Raw genomic sequence first — 21,821 nt, 5'->3', positions numbered from 1 at the left:
TTTTTAGGAAAAAAATTAAGTATATATATTATAAGTTTTAAATAAAATTAAATTTTGATCTTCTCATATTGTGTAATTCCCCAAACTTAACTTTAAAAAAAAAATTCTTTAATAATTTATAGACTCAAATTTAAATTTTTTACTTGATAGTACTATCTTGATTGAAATATGTAATATTCTATACAATTTTTTTCCTCATAAGCCTCATACTTCATATGATTTCAGTAATAATCATTTCAATTCATATTACCTAATGTCTCATTTTTTATATTCCCAATAAATCCAAAATTTTATGAAATTTAAGATCGTTTTTTTCATTCAATATTTTTCGATATTTCAACTATTTTATTTTTTTGCAATCGAGAATAAATTCATGCATATTTTTCGTCTGTAAAATTTATAGTTTTTATCAGATTTTGTTTTGATTGTTGGTTTTGTACGCAATGTTTTTGTCATTTTTCTGACGTTTTCCATCAACTAACTGATGTTTTTGGCTTTGTGTAGCTTGTGTTCTAACCTTAAAACACATTATTTATGGTTTTTGTTTAACCGGTTTTTTTTCTTTATTAATTATAGTATATTATTGCCTATACTGAATAATAATTCTGACTCCACCCCTGCTTACTGGCCCACTTGAGAACGGACTTTAACGTGTTAAAAAACTCACTTTTTTATATATAAATTTTATTTGATTAAAATATTTACTGTTAACAATTAAAAATCTGTATATCACGCCTTTCCGGTATATTACGAATTTTCCCCGAGTTACCTTAGTTAATTGACTATTTTTTTATACCGACTTAAATTAATCAGTGAAAAGGCCGCACTACACACACACAACACCACATACACACACCAAGACCATATCGCCCACACCTGATTCTTCTCGTTCTTTTGCGATTCTTCTATAATGAACAATTAATCTCCTTCGCCTTAAAAACTCACGCACGACTGGATTTAGAAGAATCTCAGCAGCTGACAATCGTGAAGGAAATGGAAGGAAGAAGCGAAGTTGGTTTCGATGACTACAAGAATCAACGAAATCCTTGAATTTTGATCAAGTCCAGTGGTGTTATCGGTCTTAAACCTGAAATTCTCGAAGGTATATGGGTAAATGTTGGATTTGTGATTCGAATCTAAGCTTATTTGTGCATATGGTTCGAATTGTATCTGAAAACATGTAGTCATGTTCTGTAGCGTTAGAAACAGTGCATATTGGGTCTTTTTTTGTTTTACCGCAACTTTTAGGTTTTGAATTTGAACTTATGGTCTGAAGAAAGCTTGTAGCGCTTTGTCTTGTCTTGGATTTGACGCCAATTCACTTCATTTTGTTTAAAACTGAAAGAGATATGCTCATATTACCGAAACTTGTCCTAAACGAGAATCGGGCTAGCTGCAGTGCAGAGTGCTTAATGTTTTTCGAAATTCTAGGCTTTGTACGCTATAAATTTGAAAATATGACTTAAATGAAAGCTGTAGAGCATTGTTTTATTTTCGAAATGATGCGAAAATCGCTTAATTTTGTTTAGCAATGAATGGGATACACCCAATTTTCCACAAACTATACAATCTGAAAGAAACGCAGCATACAAGATTAAAGTTGTGTTCTCTGAGACAAATTTAGGCCAGTTTAAATGATTGTATTTGGCAACACTTTGTGAAGATAAATTGATGGACTTTAGGTTGGCTTGAATTTCCAACTGGAATAACTAGATTTCGATTAAGTATGAGAAAGTTTTGAATTTTCTACTAAAATGTGTGGAATAGGAAATTGCTTCCGCCCTGTTTGCATATGGGTGCTGTTATGGGCTGTTTTCGGCAAGGTTAATGAATCAATTTCACCGAGTGTTGAACAAATGAAATGTCCAGGATGAGTTAGGTTTCCTACCAAGTTAGAAAAATGAAAATTTGGTGAGTTTTGGTGAAGTTATGGGTAAATTTCTAAAGGCATGCAAACTGAAATTGTATGAATTGTTAGTTTGCACAAAGGGAATTTGTAACTCGTTTTCAGAAATATTTGTAACTGCATGTTAATAAATTCAAATTAGAATAACGGGCCTCACAACTTTGTTGCTTGGTCGATGGTTATTGTGTTATTATTAGAGAAGGGCGTCGAAGGAGTGAAGAAATGGGGTATGAGGGAGAGAATGTCCAGCTGAACTCACGGATTCTGGCATCTTGGCTAATCGGAGGGCTGGTAATTGGGGTCTCATTGCTGGGTTTAAACTTTGCCCTTCCAAAGAATAGGAAGAAGAGGCCGATAAGGGTATATATGGACGGGTGCTTCGACATGATGCATTATGGTCACTGCAATGCCCTTCGTCAGGCTCGAGCCCTCGGCGATCAATTGGTTGTCGGTGTTGTAAGTGATCCTGAAATTATTGCCAACAAAGGCCCTCCAGTCACGCCTCTTGGTGAGAGGTATGGGCTCAGATTCCCCTCTTCCCTTTTCTCTCATTCCATACTCTTTTACTGCGTTGGCTGCTTAATTTAATTGGTGATTTTTTCTTATATTTACCCTCTTTTCATACACATCAAGGTTCTTGCGTGCTCTTTGGCTATCAATTCTATTTTCGCTCTGCGTCATGATTGGATTGAGTTCCTAACCACCCAAATAATGTAGCGCCTTTCCACCCTCACACCATGTCTAAGTCTTGGTTTGTGGGTCTTAGGTTTAACTGTAGCTTAAAACATTACTAATCATAAATAGTTGGCGAGCTACGTTGTTGATCTACTCGTCGTTACTCATTTGATTGTTCTTCATGGTAGCTTGATTGCTTTGTACTAGAAATTAATTAAGGTTGTCTACATCCATTATTGCTGCATGTTTTTCATCTTAATTAGATCACTATGCCACTTCTTTTATTTTGTTAGCTCATTAATGCAGTCCAATAGTTTTTGTTCTTCAATCTACCCAAGTAGCCTTCTGCACTGCAGCGTATCTAAGTTCTAACCAACACCTGCATTTTTATGATTTTACTCGTCATAGGATGATCATGGTAAGTGGTGTGAAATGGGTGGACGAAGTTATTCCTGATGCTCCATATGCTATCACTGAAGATTTCATGAGAAAACTGTTTGATGAGTACAATATTGATTACATTATCCATGGGGACGATCCCTGCATTCTTCCAGATGGGACTGATGCTTATGCCCTTGCCAAGAAGGTTGGACGATATAAACAGATTAAGCGCACTGAAGGGGTCTCAAGTACTGACATTGTTGGTACGTTCTTGCAACTTCTCATTGATTTACTGGCATGTGATGTGACTATTCCATTAATATATTTGCAAATCTGATATATATATATATATATATATATCGGACTTAAGAGCACAGGGGTGGTCTAATTTTATATAGTTGTTTTCTAAGAAAAACAAATACACAGTGATATCACTTCTTCAGCAGTCGCTCTTTTAGCGCTTGCATTTGGAGACAAAACCCGTAACATTATATTTTGGTCAATTGTAAAACTTAACATTCGACTCCTGGATGCTCATGTAATTTTCTACAAATTAAAGTAATTTTTTGTGGTTTTGCATAATAGGTCGTATGCTTCTCTGTGTTAGAGAGAGGTCAACTGGTGACAGTCATAACCACTCTTCTCTGCAAAGACAATTCAGCCACGGTCATAGCCACAAATCTGTAGATGGAGGGTCTGGTAGTGGAACAAGAATATCTCATTTTTTACCTACATCTCGCAGGATTGTCCAATTTTCAAATGGAAAGGTACTATAATTCACCAAGGAGTGTCTTCTGCATAAACAAAAAATGATGTTTCTATCTGTACACATTTGCAGGATCGTTTTGGAAACTAGCCAAAGAAATGTAGCTCTAGCTATTGATGAAGTTGTCTATAAATAATTTCAAATTTCTTTCTTCAGAGCAAGCAATATCTTTCTTGCCTTCAACAACTAGCTTTTCTCTGTCCATAAAAATCAAAAGAGACTTTATGCTGCCATTTTCCTTATCCTACTGTCTTTTCCTGTATAAACTCCAAGAAAGCAAAACTTTTCAGTCTAAATGGCATTAGCCAATATGGACTAAGCTGTAGCTTACCTATTGTATCAGGAAATTTATTCGGATATTAATACCGAACTCACCCAAATCATAAGTGATAGCTCATAATTCTACTGTGGATTTTTATACAAAATTTGCTTCATTCATTTACATTCCCTGCTGCATGCCGTTCATTTCTAGCTTTGCATTTAACGGACTGATATGTTGAGATCCTGATTGTAAGCTAACATGTGTCTTTCTGCTTTATTGCATGATATTTAGTTCCACTTTGATTGCAATGTTGAATGATGTTACTTAATATCTCAAGTTAATGATTTTTGACTCTTTAGGGGCCTGGACAAGATGCTCGTATAGTTTATATAGATGGTGCATTTGATCTATTCCATGCTGGACATGTGGAGGTGGGTGATTGTTATAACTCGTTTTGTTGACTTGAAAAGATTTTGTTATGGGAAACAATGGCGAAATGCGCATGCATCCTCGTTAGTTTTTGGCGGCTGACACTTAAGGCTATTTATTTTCCAACTATTGGTTTATCTTTCCTGTCATGTTTTCAATATGTTATCATTTTTTTATATGTGCTTAAAGAGCTTGTTTATGCTTTTAGAAATTTCATTTCCCCCGTTCATGTCTACTGTAATGTATAATAAAATAAAATCTGATAAAAGTGTGATGCTTTCCTTACCAAGGTTATTCCTTGTTTACTCTGTATGCTCATGTTTACAGATACTTAGGCTTGCCCGAGGGCTTGGCGACTTTCTGCTTGTTGGTATCCATCCCGACCAAACTATCAGGTGGAAACAGATGCTTTATATTTTTGCCTTTCCCTATTGTCCTTTTCCTCGTGTGAATGTCATTTTCTACCTGTATTTCACTAAATTCATGTTCTGTGCCTTACGACTGGGAAAGCTATAGCTCAAGGCTATATTATCATGCCATTCTATAACACTTACATTCCAGGACGAATGTACTTAGCCAATCGTGTTTTGTCTACTTAGAGAGCTTCTTGTATCAGATTTCCCCAAATTACCTTCATTTCCTTGCTATGAAAGCACCTGTTTATTTCTTAATTTTTTCCAGGACATTGATGATCCATTTCACATCAATATTTCCCTAATCTCTCTTTCTGGATATATGAGGTTGCCGGTTGTAACAACACTTCATTTGCTCTAGAAGCATGATCGCTTGAGTGGCTAGCTTCAATTGTTTAACTTGGCAGTTGCTATTTTATGTTTGAAGGTTTTACACATACTTCTGACGTTTTTCCATATATATTGGATCCATTTGTCTTAGAGTTCTGTATATTTTTCTTCATTTTCCTGATATGATTTGTTTTTTCAAAACAATAGAATGTATTCATTCTCAGCATGTTAGCATTAATACCAACTAGGTGATGTATTGGGACTGGATCTTGTTACCATTGATTGCATCTCTAGTCTCATCATCATCATAATCTTCCAACTTGTTGCCTAGAAATGTGGTGGGGATATGTATCTTGTGAGGCAGATTGAGAGTGTCATCTGGCTTCAACCTTTTTTATCTAATGCTGGACAAAAGCGATATTAATCTTTTAAGCTTTATTTGATGTTGGAGAATTTCAGAAATATGGAACGTGAAGGAAGCATATCCATTCTTTGGTCTGCCTGTTTTTGGTTCACTTCTTCAATGTTTTAGTGTTTCAGAGAGCTGCTCAAGTTAAATTCTGAATATTAATTGCTCTTCTTAGCATTATGAATCTAATGAATATATTGCTTTGAGGCAGATGGTACACTGGATTGCTAAACACAGCAATCCCAATTTACTTTAACTGTATTCGTTTTTGGTCATTAGCTGAAGCAATATAAAAAAACTTGTCATTATTCTTATACAACTGGAGGGATATATATGACATATTACCATTGTGACGTTCTGCAGTGCAAATAGAGGAGCACACCGTCCAATTATGAATCTACACGAACGAAGCTTAAGTGTTTTGGCTTGTCGCTATGCAGATGAGGTTATAATTGGTGCTCCATGGGAGGTCTCAAAAGATATGGTGAGTATGGTTCATCATAATCTGGATAAATAGTGATTTTAAATGAAAGTATTTTACTCTTTCGTGTCTAATGTTGATTTAAGGTTGATAAGAAAACATGAGCTTTCTAAAGGAAACATTGAGGCTACCATGATTGGTATGTTGGAATAGCATAAGATATGAATAAAATTGACTTTGGAATAGAATATAGATGAGAGTGAAATGATAAGGTTATGCCATTCTTATGTTTGGTATGGAATACGATTATTCTTAATAACCAAATCACTTTTTAATTATTATTTTTACATAAATAGTAGTTATTTAAGAAGTTATTATAATTAATAGCATTCAAAGTTCACACACACACGTGAGTGCAAAGTCATAAATAAATATAAAATTATATGTATTAGTTAGTATTTTAATATTTTTCTACTATAACTAATGTGAGAAAAACTATTTTTCTCCTTAAAAATAAGATTAAAAGTTTTTTAAAAAGAGTTATTTTATTAAAACCAAAAAATGTTTCAACAATAAAGTTGTATAATGAGACCAAATTAATTTGAGATTAGTTAGTATAGGGGTTTCTACTTTAATAATATTATATAGATTCTTATTATTATTATTATTATTATTATTATTATTATTATTATTATTATTATTATTATTATTATTATATTTAAAGATTTTTTGTCATTAAACGATAAATAGTTGTCTTCTATTTATTATTTTTATTAATTAGTTATTTTTGTTATTAAATGATAAATATTAATGTTCTATTTATTATTATTCTTTATTTTATTGTTTATATTTATTTATTATTATTATTACCATGATTAAATTATTATTATTATTTTTTATTATCACTGTTATTATTAATTAGTATTATTATAATCATTATAAATTATCATCAATTTAAAATTATGAAACTGATTAATGATTATTATTCTTGTTATTTATTATAATTATAATATCATTAAAACGACAATAAGCTAAAGCTTAGATATGTTAAAATAAATAGAAGAAAAAGAACAATTTTGTAAAAATTTGTAAAAATAGAAGAATAGGGAGTGAGAATAGCTACACCAATCTTAAAAGGATGGAATGACTAATGAATGAAAATGGGAATAGGAACGACCATTGCCATGGGACTGCCATGGCATACCAAGCATGTGTAGAAGGAATGAGTTAGGAATGCCCATTCCATATCAACCTCATTCGCAACTACCAAGCATGACCTAAATGTGGATTAAATTTCCTTGGATATTCTATAGAAAATATTGATAGTAAGGATGTGTACCTTCTCGTCTTGCCATATTGCTTGTTTGGCTTGGGAGTGACATAGGTAATAATCCATTTAGCTTGAGCAAAACTTAGCAGCTAGTGGTATAGGCATCCCTGGGAATCATTGTATGTACATACGTGGGTCATTGGGAATCTTTGTATCTTTTGTACATACGTGGGTCATTTCCAATTTACTATGACTTGCTTTTTGCTGAGATTCCTTTATACATGATAGGGTTAATTACGTATACTACCGGTTTGAAATTCCGAGATTTCTGAAAACACTGGAGTTAATAGACCATTTTTTCATGTGGGGTTATTAGCAATCCCCGTATTACACTTTCTCCTATATGATATTTGGAAAGTGCCTAGAAACGTTATATAGTGGAACCAAAATATGCATTTTCTCAGCTTCGTGTATGGCTAATACTCTCCGAGTCTCTGCAAAGCCAATGTTTTGCATGTTCCCGCCATATCTTGGAATGAATAAGAATCTCATTAATGAAGACCACATAAAATTAATCTAGATATTCTCTTGGCAGTGCCCTTCATCAGGTATTTGAAAATTGCTAGTCCATAGGATAAGCCGAAAGGCATTACTCTCGGATCTCTTTGAATATATGGATGTCCCTTGCAGTTGGTTGAGCAGGTCATCGTTTGGATCAATAACTAGTCGTAAGTCAGTCTTTGAATACATGGATGTCTCTTGCAGTTGGTTGAACAGGTCATTGACCCAAGGCTTTGGGCATTTGTCTTTATTGTCGCCTTGACGGTTTGATGGTAATCAATGCACAACTTCATTGTCCCATCATTTTTCTCTGCGAATAGGATCTGTGGTTGATTGGTGATACACTGGATTGCATGTATTCAATTTCACCAAATTCCTCTATTTCTCTTATTTCCTCCGCTGAACTACCTTTGAATTTTTATGATGCTTATATTTTAATTTTTTGAATATTAAACTTAAGCCATTATTGAAATTAAATAAATTTTATGAAAAGTATTTAGTTACCGGTATACATTAAAAAGAGTTTTCTCAAACTTTTATCATCTCAATTATTGATCAATTTGAAGTTGCAATTAACATCGATCAAAATTATCAAAATTTAAAACCAGTAAAACATGATAAGTAATTAATAAACAATTATTTAATATCTATTTTGTTACTTCATTTTTCGAATCACTAACTAGATTACAATGATTAAAACATTATTTGTCAATTTTCATTAACTTGATTTTTGTGAAACATTTTATGGATGAAGCACTGAAAACTTTGGTTTTGTACCTTGATATCCTATTATTAGCTAATTTTTTTTAATAAAAAAATAGCTTTTATTTTTATTTTTATTTTCATTAAATTAGGACTGTTTTGTATAATCACTTTTTGTTTGAATATATGGGCAATGTAGTAATTTTAATTATCTTGTGAATCTACGCCAGTTACTATATTTATATATATTCTTTTGATTTTTTGATAATGGTTATTTTTAGAAAGTTCATTTTCACCTCTCTTAATTCATCTTGTCCCGTCCCTTCTACTATATCTCCTTCGACATCATTAGCTTGCTCATGAGGAGTACGTAGACTTGTCCTTAAGCTTGCGGTTGCTTGGAAATCCCTTGAGCCATATATACTTGTGTAGAAATAAGTGCTTCCCCGCCGATCTTCGTGATAGTTTCGGTAGTTCTCTTCCTTGTGCGAAAGTCTTGGGTTGGGGGCAATCTCCAATCATAGAGCGTTGCCCTCCACGGTTAAAATAGGCTCCAACAACTCTTTAGCACTGGTTAATAGTATGATGTCTCCCTTGTGGTTACACAAAATTTTTGCCTATCATCCATGCATATTCTCAATGGTCCACTCAAACTAGACGAAGATCTCAACCCAGTCGTCTTGAAGGAAGAACCTCGTGGTGCAAAATGCCATCTTCTTGAGTGACTCGGTCCTGTGCCAGCACTCCTTGCACGGTTGTATTCCAATCATTGCTTGCTTTTTGTGGTTTAACTTTCAAGTCATATTTTTAACAACTATCCGTTCCTAAATCTAGTAAGGTAGTCATAATTTCAGTAACATAAGATCTCGTTAACAAACAGATATATTATACATTACAGATACAGTAAAGAGGTACATTCATTACAAAATATTTAGGAAAATAGTTGACGCCAAAGGCTACACTAATCAAGCTTAAAACCTCAAACATCATTGCCTCAGTCTCCGGCTTTTTGTTGTGGTTCTCACGATTCACGCTTGTCTCATTGAAACTGAGCAATTGTATATAGACATTAACAGAAAAGTAAGAAAACATAATAATACTTAATTAGAATGAACGGCCGTGCGTGAATGCAAGAGAGAACAAGCATCTGAAGGTCATAAAATATCATCATAGTTTTAGGCATATCAAGCATGAGGAAGGTCAAATCATCCTCAGTCAAACTATACGGAGCCTTAGTAGATGTGTCGTACTCTAACTCGCAGTGATAGTTGGTTGTTCACATCTATTCATGGTGAACAAAGGTATCATAGCACCATAGCTCGTATGATGAGTTGGCAGACCATTGGTATTTGGTGCCACCATGTCATAGAAAAGCAAGGCGCGACAAAGAGGTCTGCAACAGATATCAAGGTTTGTTGCAGATTTCCTGATGTCATGTGATTATGTCATAATTAATTCAGAACATCTATCTATCATGCAAAGCTCACAATGTTTTTACTGAGCTAGTTCAAGACTTATGAGGCTTAAGGAAAGCTATTGCTGCTGCAAACTACTTGTAATAGAAACTGGGCATATGACTGTCGATTCAATTGGATTATTAGCGAGTGCACTAAATCAAGTTATATTATAGGTGGATTGAGTCCAAATCGTCCTCATATGGATTATTACCTAATTACTAGGTTATAAATTATTTACTTTAATATAAACTAAATTAATTGAATGAAGATAGCAGTTATTAACCTAATAAAAATTAAACAAAACAAATTAAATTTAAACTTTAAAGTATCAACTAAGTGTTAAAGTCCACTAGTCTGTGCTACCAAGCGACTTTGTCACCTACCTTCATACAACCATATGTATGTTTGTTAGTTATTCACATGAAATCTCGTGCAATACATGGTCTTGTCCCCCAAATTGAACATGATTTTGTGCTTGTCTTCTTTTTCAGTTCTTTGGCGTTTCTTGCTGCCCATAGCCATTGCCTTGCTCCTTTCTTTGTGTTTTATTCGTTCTTTAATATCTCAATGTGCGTACGACTCACAGTTTGGACAAGGAGGGCTACGCGATGCCGCATACCACTAATAGTTCTTTCCATCAAAACTTGCATGATAGACGGTCCTCACACAAGCATTGCACGGACTACTGCTTCAAATTGTTTAGACTGTTAACTTGCATTCACGCGGTCGTTCTTTTCGTTTATTCATGTTCGTGCTTCATACAATACTTTAATTTTCAAGAATCACAGTTCAAGCACAAAGGCTTGCGTTGTTCGTTGCATCTTATTTTGAAATCAACCATGAGCACCTGCACCGCTGCACGGCACTGTGCACTGCTTCTTGGCTCCTTCTTGCTTCGGCAGCATATTATGAAAGGAATAAGTTCCTTCACACAGCTCATTGCACGTGCCGTTTTTCTTACTTTATTTTTGCCTCAATTTTTTACTCTATCATACATCGCATCATCTGGCCACAACGCACGACACCGTTCACACTAACCATGCATCTGACGCCGTGTTTGCTTCTTTGTTGGCTTCTTAATTTGCATGTTAGTTTTCTTCTCTAAACATGGCATTCACAACCCTATATGTGGGACTGTGCTTCGATTCTTGATCACTTTTTATCCTCCAATTTCAGCGGTATAATCTCGAGAGTGAATTTATGTGTCATTCTCTTTATTGACTTTTCTTCATATTCATCTCTTTTCCAATATGCTATCTACGTTGCACACAGGGGCGGAGCCACCCTAGCCCGCCCCCCTTGGGCTAGGGTGGGCTCCAGCCCCACCAATTTTTTTTTTAAGTTAGTATTTTTAAATTTTAATTTTTTTCCGCCCATATTAAAAATAGAATAAAATTTTTATCAGTTTTATTTTTTTAGTTTCATGTTTAAAAATTACAAATAAAACAACTCCACAAATCATATTTCATTACTGTGTATTAGTTGGTTTATTGTCGTATGTTTTGAAATTATGCAACTTTTAAATAAAAATTAAATGACTCTAAAATTATATTGAATATTTAGTTGTGATTATTCAAGTTGCAATAATATTATCTTATGATGTATATGAATTTTCGAGTTTGAAATTTCACTCTAAAAATCTATTGTTGAAGAACTTGGAATGATAATCAATTGGTTGTAATGTTTGATGATTATTGATGTACAATTATTATTGGGCTTGTTTTGTGATTTTTCTATTTATAATAACCAAAAATTGAATAAGTATGAAATTAATTCTTTGTTGTAAAATTTTGGGAATATTGAATTTTTCTAGTTAAGTAACTCAAAGAATGAAGAAAATAAAAACTGTTTAGTTATTTTACACCAAAAGAGCATATATCAACAAATAATGGGAAAACATCGATTACAGTCTATGAGTGAACAAAATATCGGTTTCAACCAAAATAAAATGAATTAATTTGAAAATTTGGTTTGGTGTTGAGGTGCAAGAATTGTCCCTACTAGGTAGAGTAATCGAAACATGACACTTGAGCTACTGTGCGATTTAAAATATTTGAGTTGTACCATTACCACCAGCTATAGCTTTTGGTAAAATAGCAAACATTTGGTCCGACATTCAATTTATTTAGAAGTTCGGTTTAAATTTTTTAAAATATAGGTTATTTCGGTTCGATTTCAGTTTTTAAGATAAAACTTCGGTTAACCTAACAAACTAAATTTAAAAATATTTTTTTAATATATAAATTTTAAATTTATTTAATATAAATTTTATATTGTAACTTTTTATTTAAAACATGATTATTTTAAAAAAAATTCTAAAATTTCGGTTAATTGTTTTACTGACCGAAATAATAGATTTTTTTTTTTTTGGTTTGCTAGGTTTTCGTAGCAAAGTTCGATCGGTTCGGTTTGTCGAAAAAAAGTTCCGTTAATTCGATTTTAGAAAATTTGGTTCGATTTTAACTGAACTTATTAATGTCTAACACATGATGGAGACAGCCCCAGGTACTTATGAATCCTGACTCCGCCCCTGGTTGCACATGATAAAAATGAACCAAATAAATGCGACAATTGGACGAATAAAAGCCAATTGAACACGAGTACGACAAATAATTGATATAAAACAACGATATAATTCGTACTTGTGGGCTTCAAAACTAATGATTATTTTTCTTAGGCTAACATGAACATGTATGTCTTACCACTATAAGCGTACTAACTACATACTTGAACAAAATTTAACCCTAAACATGCACCTACAAGAGTATAACTAAGCCTAGTGCACGCTTCTAACAAAAGTAACAAAGCTCAAAGAAAAGACAGGTTACTTCTCTAGCGGTTTGACTTTCTACCTTTTTACCGCTACAAGGTCCCGGCAGAAGAACCGCAGAACCTCCCTGCAAAAGAAATAAAAGACTTAGCTCGGGGAAAACTTTGTAGTTAGCGCTTCAAACTAAGCACTATGAGGTCCCATTGTTCCTAAAATAGTACTCCGGAAAAGGCCCTCAGAATATTTACGAGGTAAAGAACTTCAGAATATGCACAAGGTAAATGTAGTACTCCGGAAGGCCCTCAGCATGGGCATCAACGATCAAAGCCCCAACAACAGCAAGCATCCTGAAGAAACAGCGCCACGACGACAACAAAGGGTCTCCAAATCATCAAACAAACAAAGAACCATTTTTATTGATGAATTTTCGCACTGGAAAGCTTAATTATTTCAATAACAGTATTTTTGTCATATAATGATATAGTATATAAATATGTTTTTTTAAAATTAATAGTGCGATTTGCTTTGACAAGGTGTGCGTCTCGCCTTGCTCTTCAGGCTCCAAGATCCCTTTGCGTCTTGGTGCACTTAGCGCCTTTAACTATGGGTGTCAGGGCATTACAAAATTGTGAATGGTTAAGTAAAAGTTATCTCATAGAATGTTGTCAACCTAGCTTAATGTTTTGCTGTACAAAGTTCTAGTTTTCTGATGCTTTTGTTTTCATGTCATTAAATGTGCTTCGTGAAAGAAAATGAAATGTTTAACCACTTCCACCAATTGTGGTTACCATGAATCCATGTCAAAGTTTTGTACATGTACAAAGGATGTTTGTTCTTTTTTTTTTATTTTTTACCCCCAAAAATGTTGTGTGTAGGAAAGGCTGGGAGGGGTTAAAATGGGTAGTGTAATCAAATCCAGATGACGAATGTTCCATGGCATGCACGATTTTCAGTTTGAATCTCATTCGATATTCTTGTTACTGTAGATAACAACCTTCAATATTTCTTTGGTTGTGCATGGAACCGTGGCAGAGGATAATGATTTTCAGAAGGTATGGTTTTATTGGAGTCTATTGATCTCTGGAGGTATAATGTTAGTTACCAAAAGTTGTTTATGGTTGCTGATTTTATAGGAGAAGAGGAATCCTTATTCTGTTCCAATCAGCCTAGGTATTTTCAAGCTCTTGGAAAGTCCTCTGGACATTACCACTAGCACAATAATCAAGAGGATTGTATCAAATCATGAGGCATACCAGGTTTTGTTTCTGGCATTGTTTTGAGAGATGAAAAATTTCTATGAAATGTGATTCTTTAACAAATTCACGTGACAAGAAGCTGGCTTGTTATTACGCAGAGACGAAATGAGAAAAAGGCCGAAAGTGAAAGAAGGTATTATGAAGATAAATCCTATGTTTCGGGTGATTAATTGACTAGAGAATATTGGAGGTAAACACATTAAACCATCTGTTTCTGCCACCATCCGGTAAATTTTGTAGGTGGTTCTGGCCCTTATGGATCTAATTTTACCCTTTTTAGGTTGCCGGTTACTTGGTAGTTGGTGCTATCTGCTGCGATCTCTACAGATATTCAAGATAGTTTTTGCAGTTGTTAAATTTTCTTTATTTGTTTCTGGCTTGGTTGGAGCCTTAGAAGTTGTAGAACAAGTAATTTTAATCATTAAATATAAGCGTATGATGCGGTAGCTTAAACTCATCATCATTCGAAGAAGTATGCAAGGGAAACTGTGAGTTTAATTGTTGGGTTAATTTGCCTTTTTTGTTTTCTTTTTGGGAGAAGACTAGGAAAGAAAGGCTAGGACAGTTTAGACTTTCTTTGTTAAATATAATTCATAAATTTTCCTGTGTTTTGTGTTCTTTTTTATATCAAACTTTAATCATTTCAGTCTCCCTGATTTCATTCATGCGTTAAAATTTTAAGATTTATGATTTAAACATACAACACACACACACACACACACATATTTACTGATGAACAATATTATTTAACAAATACGATAATTAATCTAACATGTGTTTAGTGTGGTTGATCGGATGGTTGTTCATTGCTTAATCTAACACTCGACGAAAACGTTAACACGATATAATTAATTATAACACTTAATTTCATCATTTTTTTCTTGCGTCGAACATTTCATGTGAACTGGCAAAGGACCCTTTGAATAGGTGAAACCGTTGTAGACTATAGTCTGTAGATGCCTCTGATTGTGTTATTAGAGTGTCCTACTGTACTTTCATTTCATTTTTATGATAAGAGTAGGTCTTTTGTGAGACGGTCTCACGAATATCTATGAGACGAGTCAATTCTACCGAAATTCATAATAAAAATTAATACTCTTAACATAAAAAGTAATACTATTAACATAAAAAGTAATACTTTTTCATGGATGACTCAAATAAGAGATACGTCTCACAAAATACGACACGTGAGACCGTCTCACAAATAATATTATAATGTAAAATATTGAAATCACAAATTTGTCTACTAAAATATAAATTCTCTCTATGAAGTAGTTCATTTTTTTACCATCATATGCTATACACTTAAAAGGAGAGATATTTACGTTCCTTGTACATTCAACTTCATTTTTTAAATATTCAACTCATTTTAAATAAATAAAAACTCCAAAATTTAAAAAATAACACCTATTACCAATTCTTCATAATACTAATGATACGCTATAAACTAAAAATCAATTAATACTGATACTCAATGAAGATTTAGGGTTTGATTCCTGCAAGTGTCACTTGTCCAGACACAGGTTTTGAAATTACTCTGAGCCTAAAATCACGAATAAGACCGTTAGAAGGGGCCAGGAGGGTGTCCCGGTGTAGCCGCTCCGACTCTCAAGTCAGAGACTGGGGATATAAGTGGAGGGCAGCTAAGGGTGCTGCTAAAAAAGAATATATTGAATGAATAAATCATACACTCAAACCTTATATTTTATAGGATAATACATGGGCCTCTCATGGGCCCCTCCACTGGGTTAGGGATGGGCCGAGAGTTTGGGCTTGATGTGATGGGCCCATCCATGAGGTAACAAATACTTATATATATAATTAAAAATATTATATATTTATAAAATTTGTTTGGTCTGAATTTTTTTAATCAAATCATTTGTTTTATTAATTTGAAAACCAATAAACCATGAGATTCGCTTCACGGTAAAGTGGTTTATTAATTGTACATTCGATGTCATTATGGTTACTCATAGATATATCATATCGTTAACGAATTAATCTCGATGTACCAATAGTTATATATTCGATTGAGATATTTGAGATGAAATGATTATACTATACATTGACTATAGTCGATTGGTTCTTATAGGAACTATCAGTGATACCTAAAAAATCATGAGGAAATGCTACTAAACTCTCTTACCTTTATAGATGTAATTAGAAATGAGTTGTGACATTCTTATGATCAATGTGTTGATGCATAGATGAGGTTAATTAGGGTAAGCATGAATATGTAGAAAAAAATGTTGTTTTGAATCACACAGAATTGTGAAACCACATCTAGTTATATAACTTAACCATTGAAAGTCATACAAGCACTGGTTTATCTGTTCCCGTTCAGATTGTCGAATTCAAGAGTTGAATTTGATGACTGAAATTTGATGCGATCAAACATTTTTATCTTATAAAGGATTTTATATGCATATACAGCTATTAATAGCTTTATAATTAAAATCAATTTTTTTTTTTGAAAAAAAAAAAAGACTTTGCATTATAATAAAGAGCTATTTAAACTAGTCACATCAGTGATGTCAGATCATCGATTAAGATTATAAAGACGTCACTACGACATGGACAAGGATCATGAGCTTGGAAAATCCAAACCTAGAAAGAGTCCTTCAACGATTAAGCCCATCTAACCGAAGCCCTCTAACTAATTATTAAAAGGCTAGTGCACGACCAAGTCTTCAATTCCGTATTTTATAATTGACAAACCTCCACAAGAGACTTGTTATACAAGAAAATTCTCTCCTCTTTCTCAACCTAGAAGTCGAAGCCTCCCTCCTATCTAATAGGGATTCACGCTTCATCATAAATTTTTGAATGGTATTGCTTATTAAGCAATATTTTATTTATAATCTATCATGGGGTTATTATTTTCTTATTTCATCGTTGAATGTTTTCTAGTTTTTGTGAGGCTCACTTATTATAATTATAATTAATTATAAAACAATAATGGTTTAATTTAATCTACTGCGGAAAAATACTTAAAATACTTAAAAATAGGCCTTAGGGTTTGAAAAAATTTTGGTATGACCTCCCCATAAATAAGACATACCAAAATTTTTAAATACCTATTAAAAATGAATTCTAATTATTTCAAAATATCGAATAATTTCTTCTAGGACCTTATAGTTTTTCTGATGTAAACTAGGAGATGAAATTTATTATCAATGGTGGACTTGATAGACGAGATTATTTAAAAGTTTTCAAGGAAATTTTCAAAAGGCACAAGAAGGTGTTCAAATTCGTGGTTCATGAACTCTACCTTGAAGAGTTGTCTTTGATAATTTCGGAATAGTTGGAGCCATTATCAAGCGTTTATCTTTTGGAGGTAAAAATTTTACAAACACCCTATTGTTGTGATTAAACCATATGAGAGTCCAAGCATAGTTTTGCATGTCAAAATAATTTTTTAAGCCTTCTGATGTATCTTGGTCATGAGAAAACGATACATCAACATAATAGGCTCACTTAGCTTTTATATTTGCTATTAATGGACTCCAATTTCAAGTGGGAGTCGTAGTCCAAGTTTGACTAAGACTTGGAATCTCCAAGCTCATCAAAACTCTCTACAAGTATTATAACCAAACTTTGATTCATTATCATAATCTCGATCGATGATTCACTTTCACCGATGTGACGATTATAAATAGCTCCTTATTATGATACATTGTTTGACTTTTCGACCCACTGAACTTTTATAAATGTGAATTCCAATTTTTGGATCACTTTCAATCTTATTTGGCAGTTTCATTCTCCCCTCAATTTTTAGCAATGGTTCTCTATCTAATAACTTCTAAAAATTAAAGACGCTTATAAACTTTTTTATAAGCTTAAAATGTTTGATCCTATCAAACTCTTATCTACAAATTCAACTCCTTGAATTTGAATATCTTAATGAAAATTGGAAAATCAATACATGTATGACCCTCAATGGTTTAGGGATACAGGCTAGCCTTGAGTCTGAACTCTTTGTGATTCAGGACAATGCTTGTCTTTTATTCAGGCTCACACTAATATGCCTCATTCTATGCATTAACTCGTTGATCATAATAATATAATAAATCATTTCTGATTCTAACAATTGAATCAGGATAAGAGTGTCTAATAGTACAACCCCATTATTATCTAGATATCATTGATAGTATCCGCAAGAACCAATTGATTATGGTTAGCTTACAGTACATCTTTTCATAACATACATCTCAATAGAATCTACAACCATTTTTACATAACCATGCAAAGCATCTTAAAACATACATAGTTTCATCGCGCGTGCCACTAGGGAACAAATTTTCTTAAAGCACACATTTTGGCCAGAGAATCTATGCACTAACATCTCTTCAGATCATAGAGGATATCCACCACCGTATGTGAGTGGTGAATCCTCGAATATAATGTATTGGCTCCTATAAATTTTGTAATTACACTCAATCTCGTGAATTTATGGCACTCATGGAGTTAGTAAACGAGTCAACACATAGCACTAGTATATAGAGCTTCAATGTTGTATTGGGATCATAAAGATTAATGATGTACAAACATTACCAAAAAATTTTCCACTCAAAAATTGTCACCACTTGGAAAGTCCAAGTGAGTGTAGTTTGATGAACTTGTCCTATGAGTATCCGTCTGTATGTTTGAACATCTATGTGTCCTTATCAATGAAACATGGAACACATTATCACAAATGTAGTCTCGAACTTGGATAACCTTTATCCTCCTTTCAGATGGCTCATTCAACTTGGAACATGTTTAGAGTATAAAGAAATTAAAAACATTTGTCATGACATCCATCAAACGTACGATATCATCTTTTATGTACTGTAATATATTCAAGGTATTTATCTATACAGCGTGCATGGGTAAACAGACAAAGCTTTTGCTAAAATAATGTAAATCATATTAAAACAAAGATAATTTTTACATAGAGTCAATGAAACCCTAGCAAAAAATTGACTTGAGGCGCACCTACTCTAACAATATCTCAATTGTCATAAAGCCAACTACTCATGAGTTTCAAACTCATTGCTTCTGGATGTTTCTCAAATAACCATCCTGGTAAGGATTCGTAAGTGGATAAGCTATGTTATCTGCAATGACGACTCTTTAGACCATTATTTCTACTCTTCTCACAATCTATTAGGTTATGTTGAACTTTTTCATTATATGTTTCGATCATTGATGAGACATTGGTTCCTTTGCTTGAGTAATGATACCAGTGTAGTCGCAGTATACCGAGACTGAATCAATTCCATTGGGAATAATACGCAACTCTTGGAAAAAATTCATCCTAACATTTTCCATCATAGCAGCCGATGTTGTGATGTATTCCGCCTCAGCGTTGGAATTCTTCGTGGTGTCCTTGGAACTCTACCTTATATAGAGGTCGATTTCAAATCACTCGCGTCTGATTGGAAGCTAGAATCAATGTATCCTTTCAATTTTAATCTCCACCCTCATAAACCACAAAAACATTCATAGCTTTTTTCAAGTACTTAAGAATATTTTCACATCTTTCCAATGCATTGGACTAGGGTTCGCCCGATATCTGATCATGAAACTCAGACCATATGCTATATCAGGTCATGTGTATATCTTACCATACATAATATTACTAATGGCTAATGCATAGGACACACGTGTCAATATCTATCTCCTCTTCATTCTTGGGGCACATTGACTTTGATAGAGTGACATCATGACACATGGTAGATGTCCTCTCGTATTCTTCCGTAAAGAACCTCTTCACTATGATATTGTTATATGTGGATTGGGTGGACCCCAACATCCTCTTGGATCTATCATTATAGATTTGTGTTCCAATACATATGATGCTCCATCCATATCAATCATGAAAAATTTACCAGCTGACCATACTTTAGTTTATTGAAATAACATAATTTCTAATGAACAGGATATCATCAACATAACACAGCTGGTTGGCCTAAGATTAGAGGAAGTATGGGGCTATAAGGAGACCACTAGTATTAGAGATTTGGTCATTGTGGGATGACATACCCTATAGGTGTACCATAGTTTGGGAGAGCCGTGTCACACAGAACCATCCCGAAAGGTTGGTGCCAGTAAGACCTGTGATGGAGCACATACCTCCCTAGAGATTAGGCACCCTACGATTTATAGAGATTAATACAGATTCGTTGATCACCCAGATTTTAAATCATGCATTACATTGTGTGTCTACTCAGTAGATATTTCTATCTTTCCATGTTTTCTTTATTGTTGTCCTTCATATTGGGTTTTATATAATCCGATTTTCCTCTTATTGTCTTGTTTTGTGTGTGGGTGCGACAATAAGAGGTACATGATAAGAGTTACAAGAGAGTAGCATGAGTAAATGATAATAGAAATGTTAGACTGAGATGTCCGGATCCTAGGTTTTTGTCATGCTTCCTATTATGATCTTCTTTTGTGGATTATGAGTATGTCTAAGATTTACTTATGCATTATGTCCACGGGTTGTGATCCTAGAAATTTTTCTTATGTGATTATTTGTCGTGGCATGTTATTTTTGTGTGTTAATATTATTATATTATTCATTATTGTATCGTTTTTGTTGTAGACGCGCGTTTTCTATGAAAGGGTTATATTATTTTTACATCCTTATTTCAGAAGATATGTTGTCAGCATTATTTTAAAATTAAATTGGACATGATTTAAATGAATATATTAAATTTTAAATTTGCTCCCTTATTTTAAGTATATTAATGGTGTGAGGTTCGGAACTCCACATCTCACCATCTCCACATTTAATAAATAAATTATTAAATGGTAGAAATTCAATACAAAATTCTAAATTAATTCTCCAATTCTCCTAAGTAATACCTCTATTTCCTTATTTTTTTAAAAAAATATCTTTCCTCTATGGTAAATAAATATAAATAATTTTGAATAGAGGGATGTGTGTTACATAAAGATGCATAATTGTATGAGTAGGTCTCTTTTGAGACGGTCTCACGAATCTTTATCTGTGAGACGTGTCAACCTTACCGATAGTCACAATAAAAAGTATACTCTTAGCATAAAAAATAATAATTTTTCATGAATGATCCAAATAAAAGATTCGTCTCACAAAATACGACTCGTGAGACCATCTCACACAAATTTTTGTCTAATTGTATTGCTAAAAGCCAAAAAAAAAAAAAAAATTGATTATGCTAGATTTTCTGTGAATATCAATCATATTCCAAGAATAACAACATGACTATGTGATATCAAAAAATATAATATTAGTTGAAGATAGCACAATCCAATGAAAGCGAGAGATTCACATTTTTATGTAGTCCGTCTTGGTCAAAAAGACAATATCTTTTTGATTTCTTTCCATCTCCTTTTTTTCCTCTTTAAGAACATTATTGTCTTCATTTCGTGTTCTTTTCTATTTCCTTATTTTAGAATATTTCTTGACTTCCTTCTCCTTTTCCTTTTCTTTTGGCCCTGATTAACTAAGTTGATTGTTTTATGAACTGAAAAATAAAATAAAATAGAATCAAATCAATAACAATATTTAAAAAATACAATCTATTTAATTAAATTTAGCACGGTATGTTACTTTTTGTGACGTAAATTTTCTATATGACCGATCCACGAAAAATATTATTTTTAAACTAAAAATATTAATTTTTTATTCTAGATATAGATCAGATCAACTCATCTCATCTCATTTCATTGATATATACTTTTTTGTATATCTGGGTGTATATGTGCACCTTTTTTCTTTTCAAAGATTTAAAGTATATAAATTAATTATGATTCCCACGTTACAAATTTTCTAACAAAATTTTTA

General features: G+C 33.2%; 1 protein-coding gene across 3 annotated transcripts; it reads left to right on the top strand.

The window, feature by feature from the left end:
* The first annotated feature begins 815 nt into the window (after window positions 1-815).
* On the top strand, window positions 816-14,506 carry LOC140831048 (ethanolamine-phosphate cytidylyltransferase-like). Of its 3 annotated transcripts, XM_073194758.1 has the most exons (12): window positions 816-1,102; window positions 1,768-1,911; window positions 2,104-2,421; window positions 2,990-3,225; window positions 3,548-3,729; window positions 4,350-4,421; window positions 4,747-4,814; window positions 5,935-6,055; window positions 13,739-13,804; window positions 13,886-14,008; window positions 14,107-14,198; window positions 14,289-14,506. In XM_073194758.1, the coding sequence occupies exons 3-11, from the start codon at window positions 2,129-2,131 to the stop codon at window positions 14,176-14,178; spliced, it is 1,233 nt and encodes a 410-aa protein (XP_073050859.1). In that variant the 5' UTR covers window positions 816-1,102; window positions 1,768-1,911; window positions 2,104-2,128; the 3' UTR covers window positions 14,179-14,198; window positions 14,289-14,506. The 3 variants fall into 3 exon arrangements, with proteins under 3 accessions (XP_073050859.1, XP_073050861.1, XP_073050858.1); XM_073194760.1 differs by lacking the exon at window positions 1,768-1,911 and having other exon boundaries at window positions 2,109-2,421; XM_073194757.1 differs by lacking the exon at window positions 1,768-1,911.
* Window positions 14,507-21,821: the final 7,315 nt, after the last annotated feature.

This window comes from Primulina eburnea, chromosome 4 (assembly GCF_022965805.1).
Source record: "Primulina eburnea isolate SZY01 chromosome 4, ASM2296580v1, whole genome shotgun sequence".
In the NCBI taxonomy this organism is placed as follows: domain Eukaryota; kingdom Viridiplantae; phylum Streptophyta; class Magnoliopsida; order Lamiales; family Gesneriaceae; genus Primulina; species Primulina eburnea.
The sequence above is the reverse complement of the archived record's forward strand: the minus strand, read 5'-3'. Positions and strand labels throughout refer to the sequence as shown.

Excerpts from the sequence above, each read along its gene's own strand:
- LOC140831048 (XM_073194760.1), top strand. The coding sequence starts at position 2,129 with ATGGGGTATGAGGGAGAGAATGTCCAGCTGAACTCACGGATTCTGGCA. Across the intron at positions 4,422-4,746 it reads TCCATGCTGGACATGTGGAG|ATACTTAGGCTTGCCCGAGG; the intron begins GTGGGTGATTGT and ends TCATGTTTACAG. Across the intron at positions 14,009-14,106 it reads CAAATCATGAGGCATACCAG|AGACGAAATGAGAAAAAGGC; the intron begins GTTTTGTTTCTG and ends GTTATTACGCAG.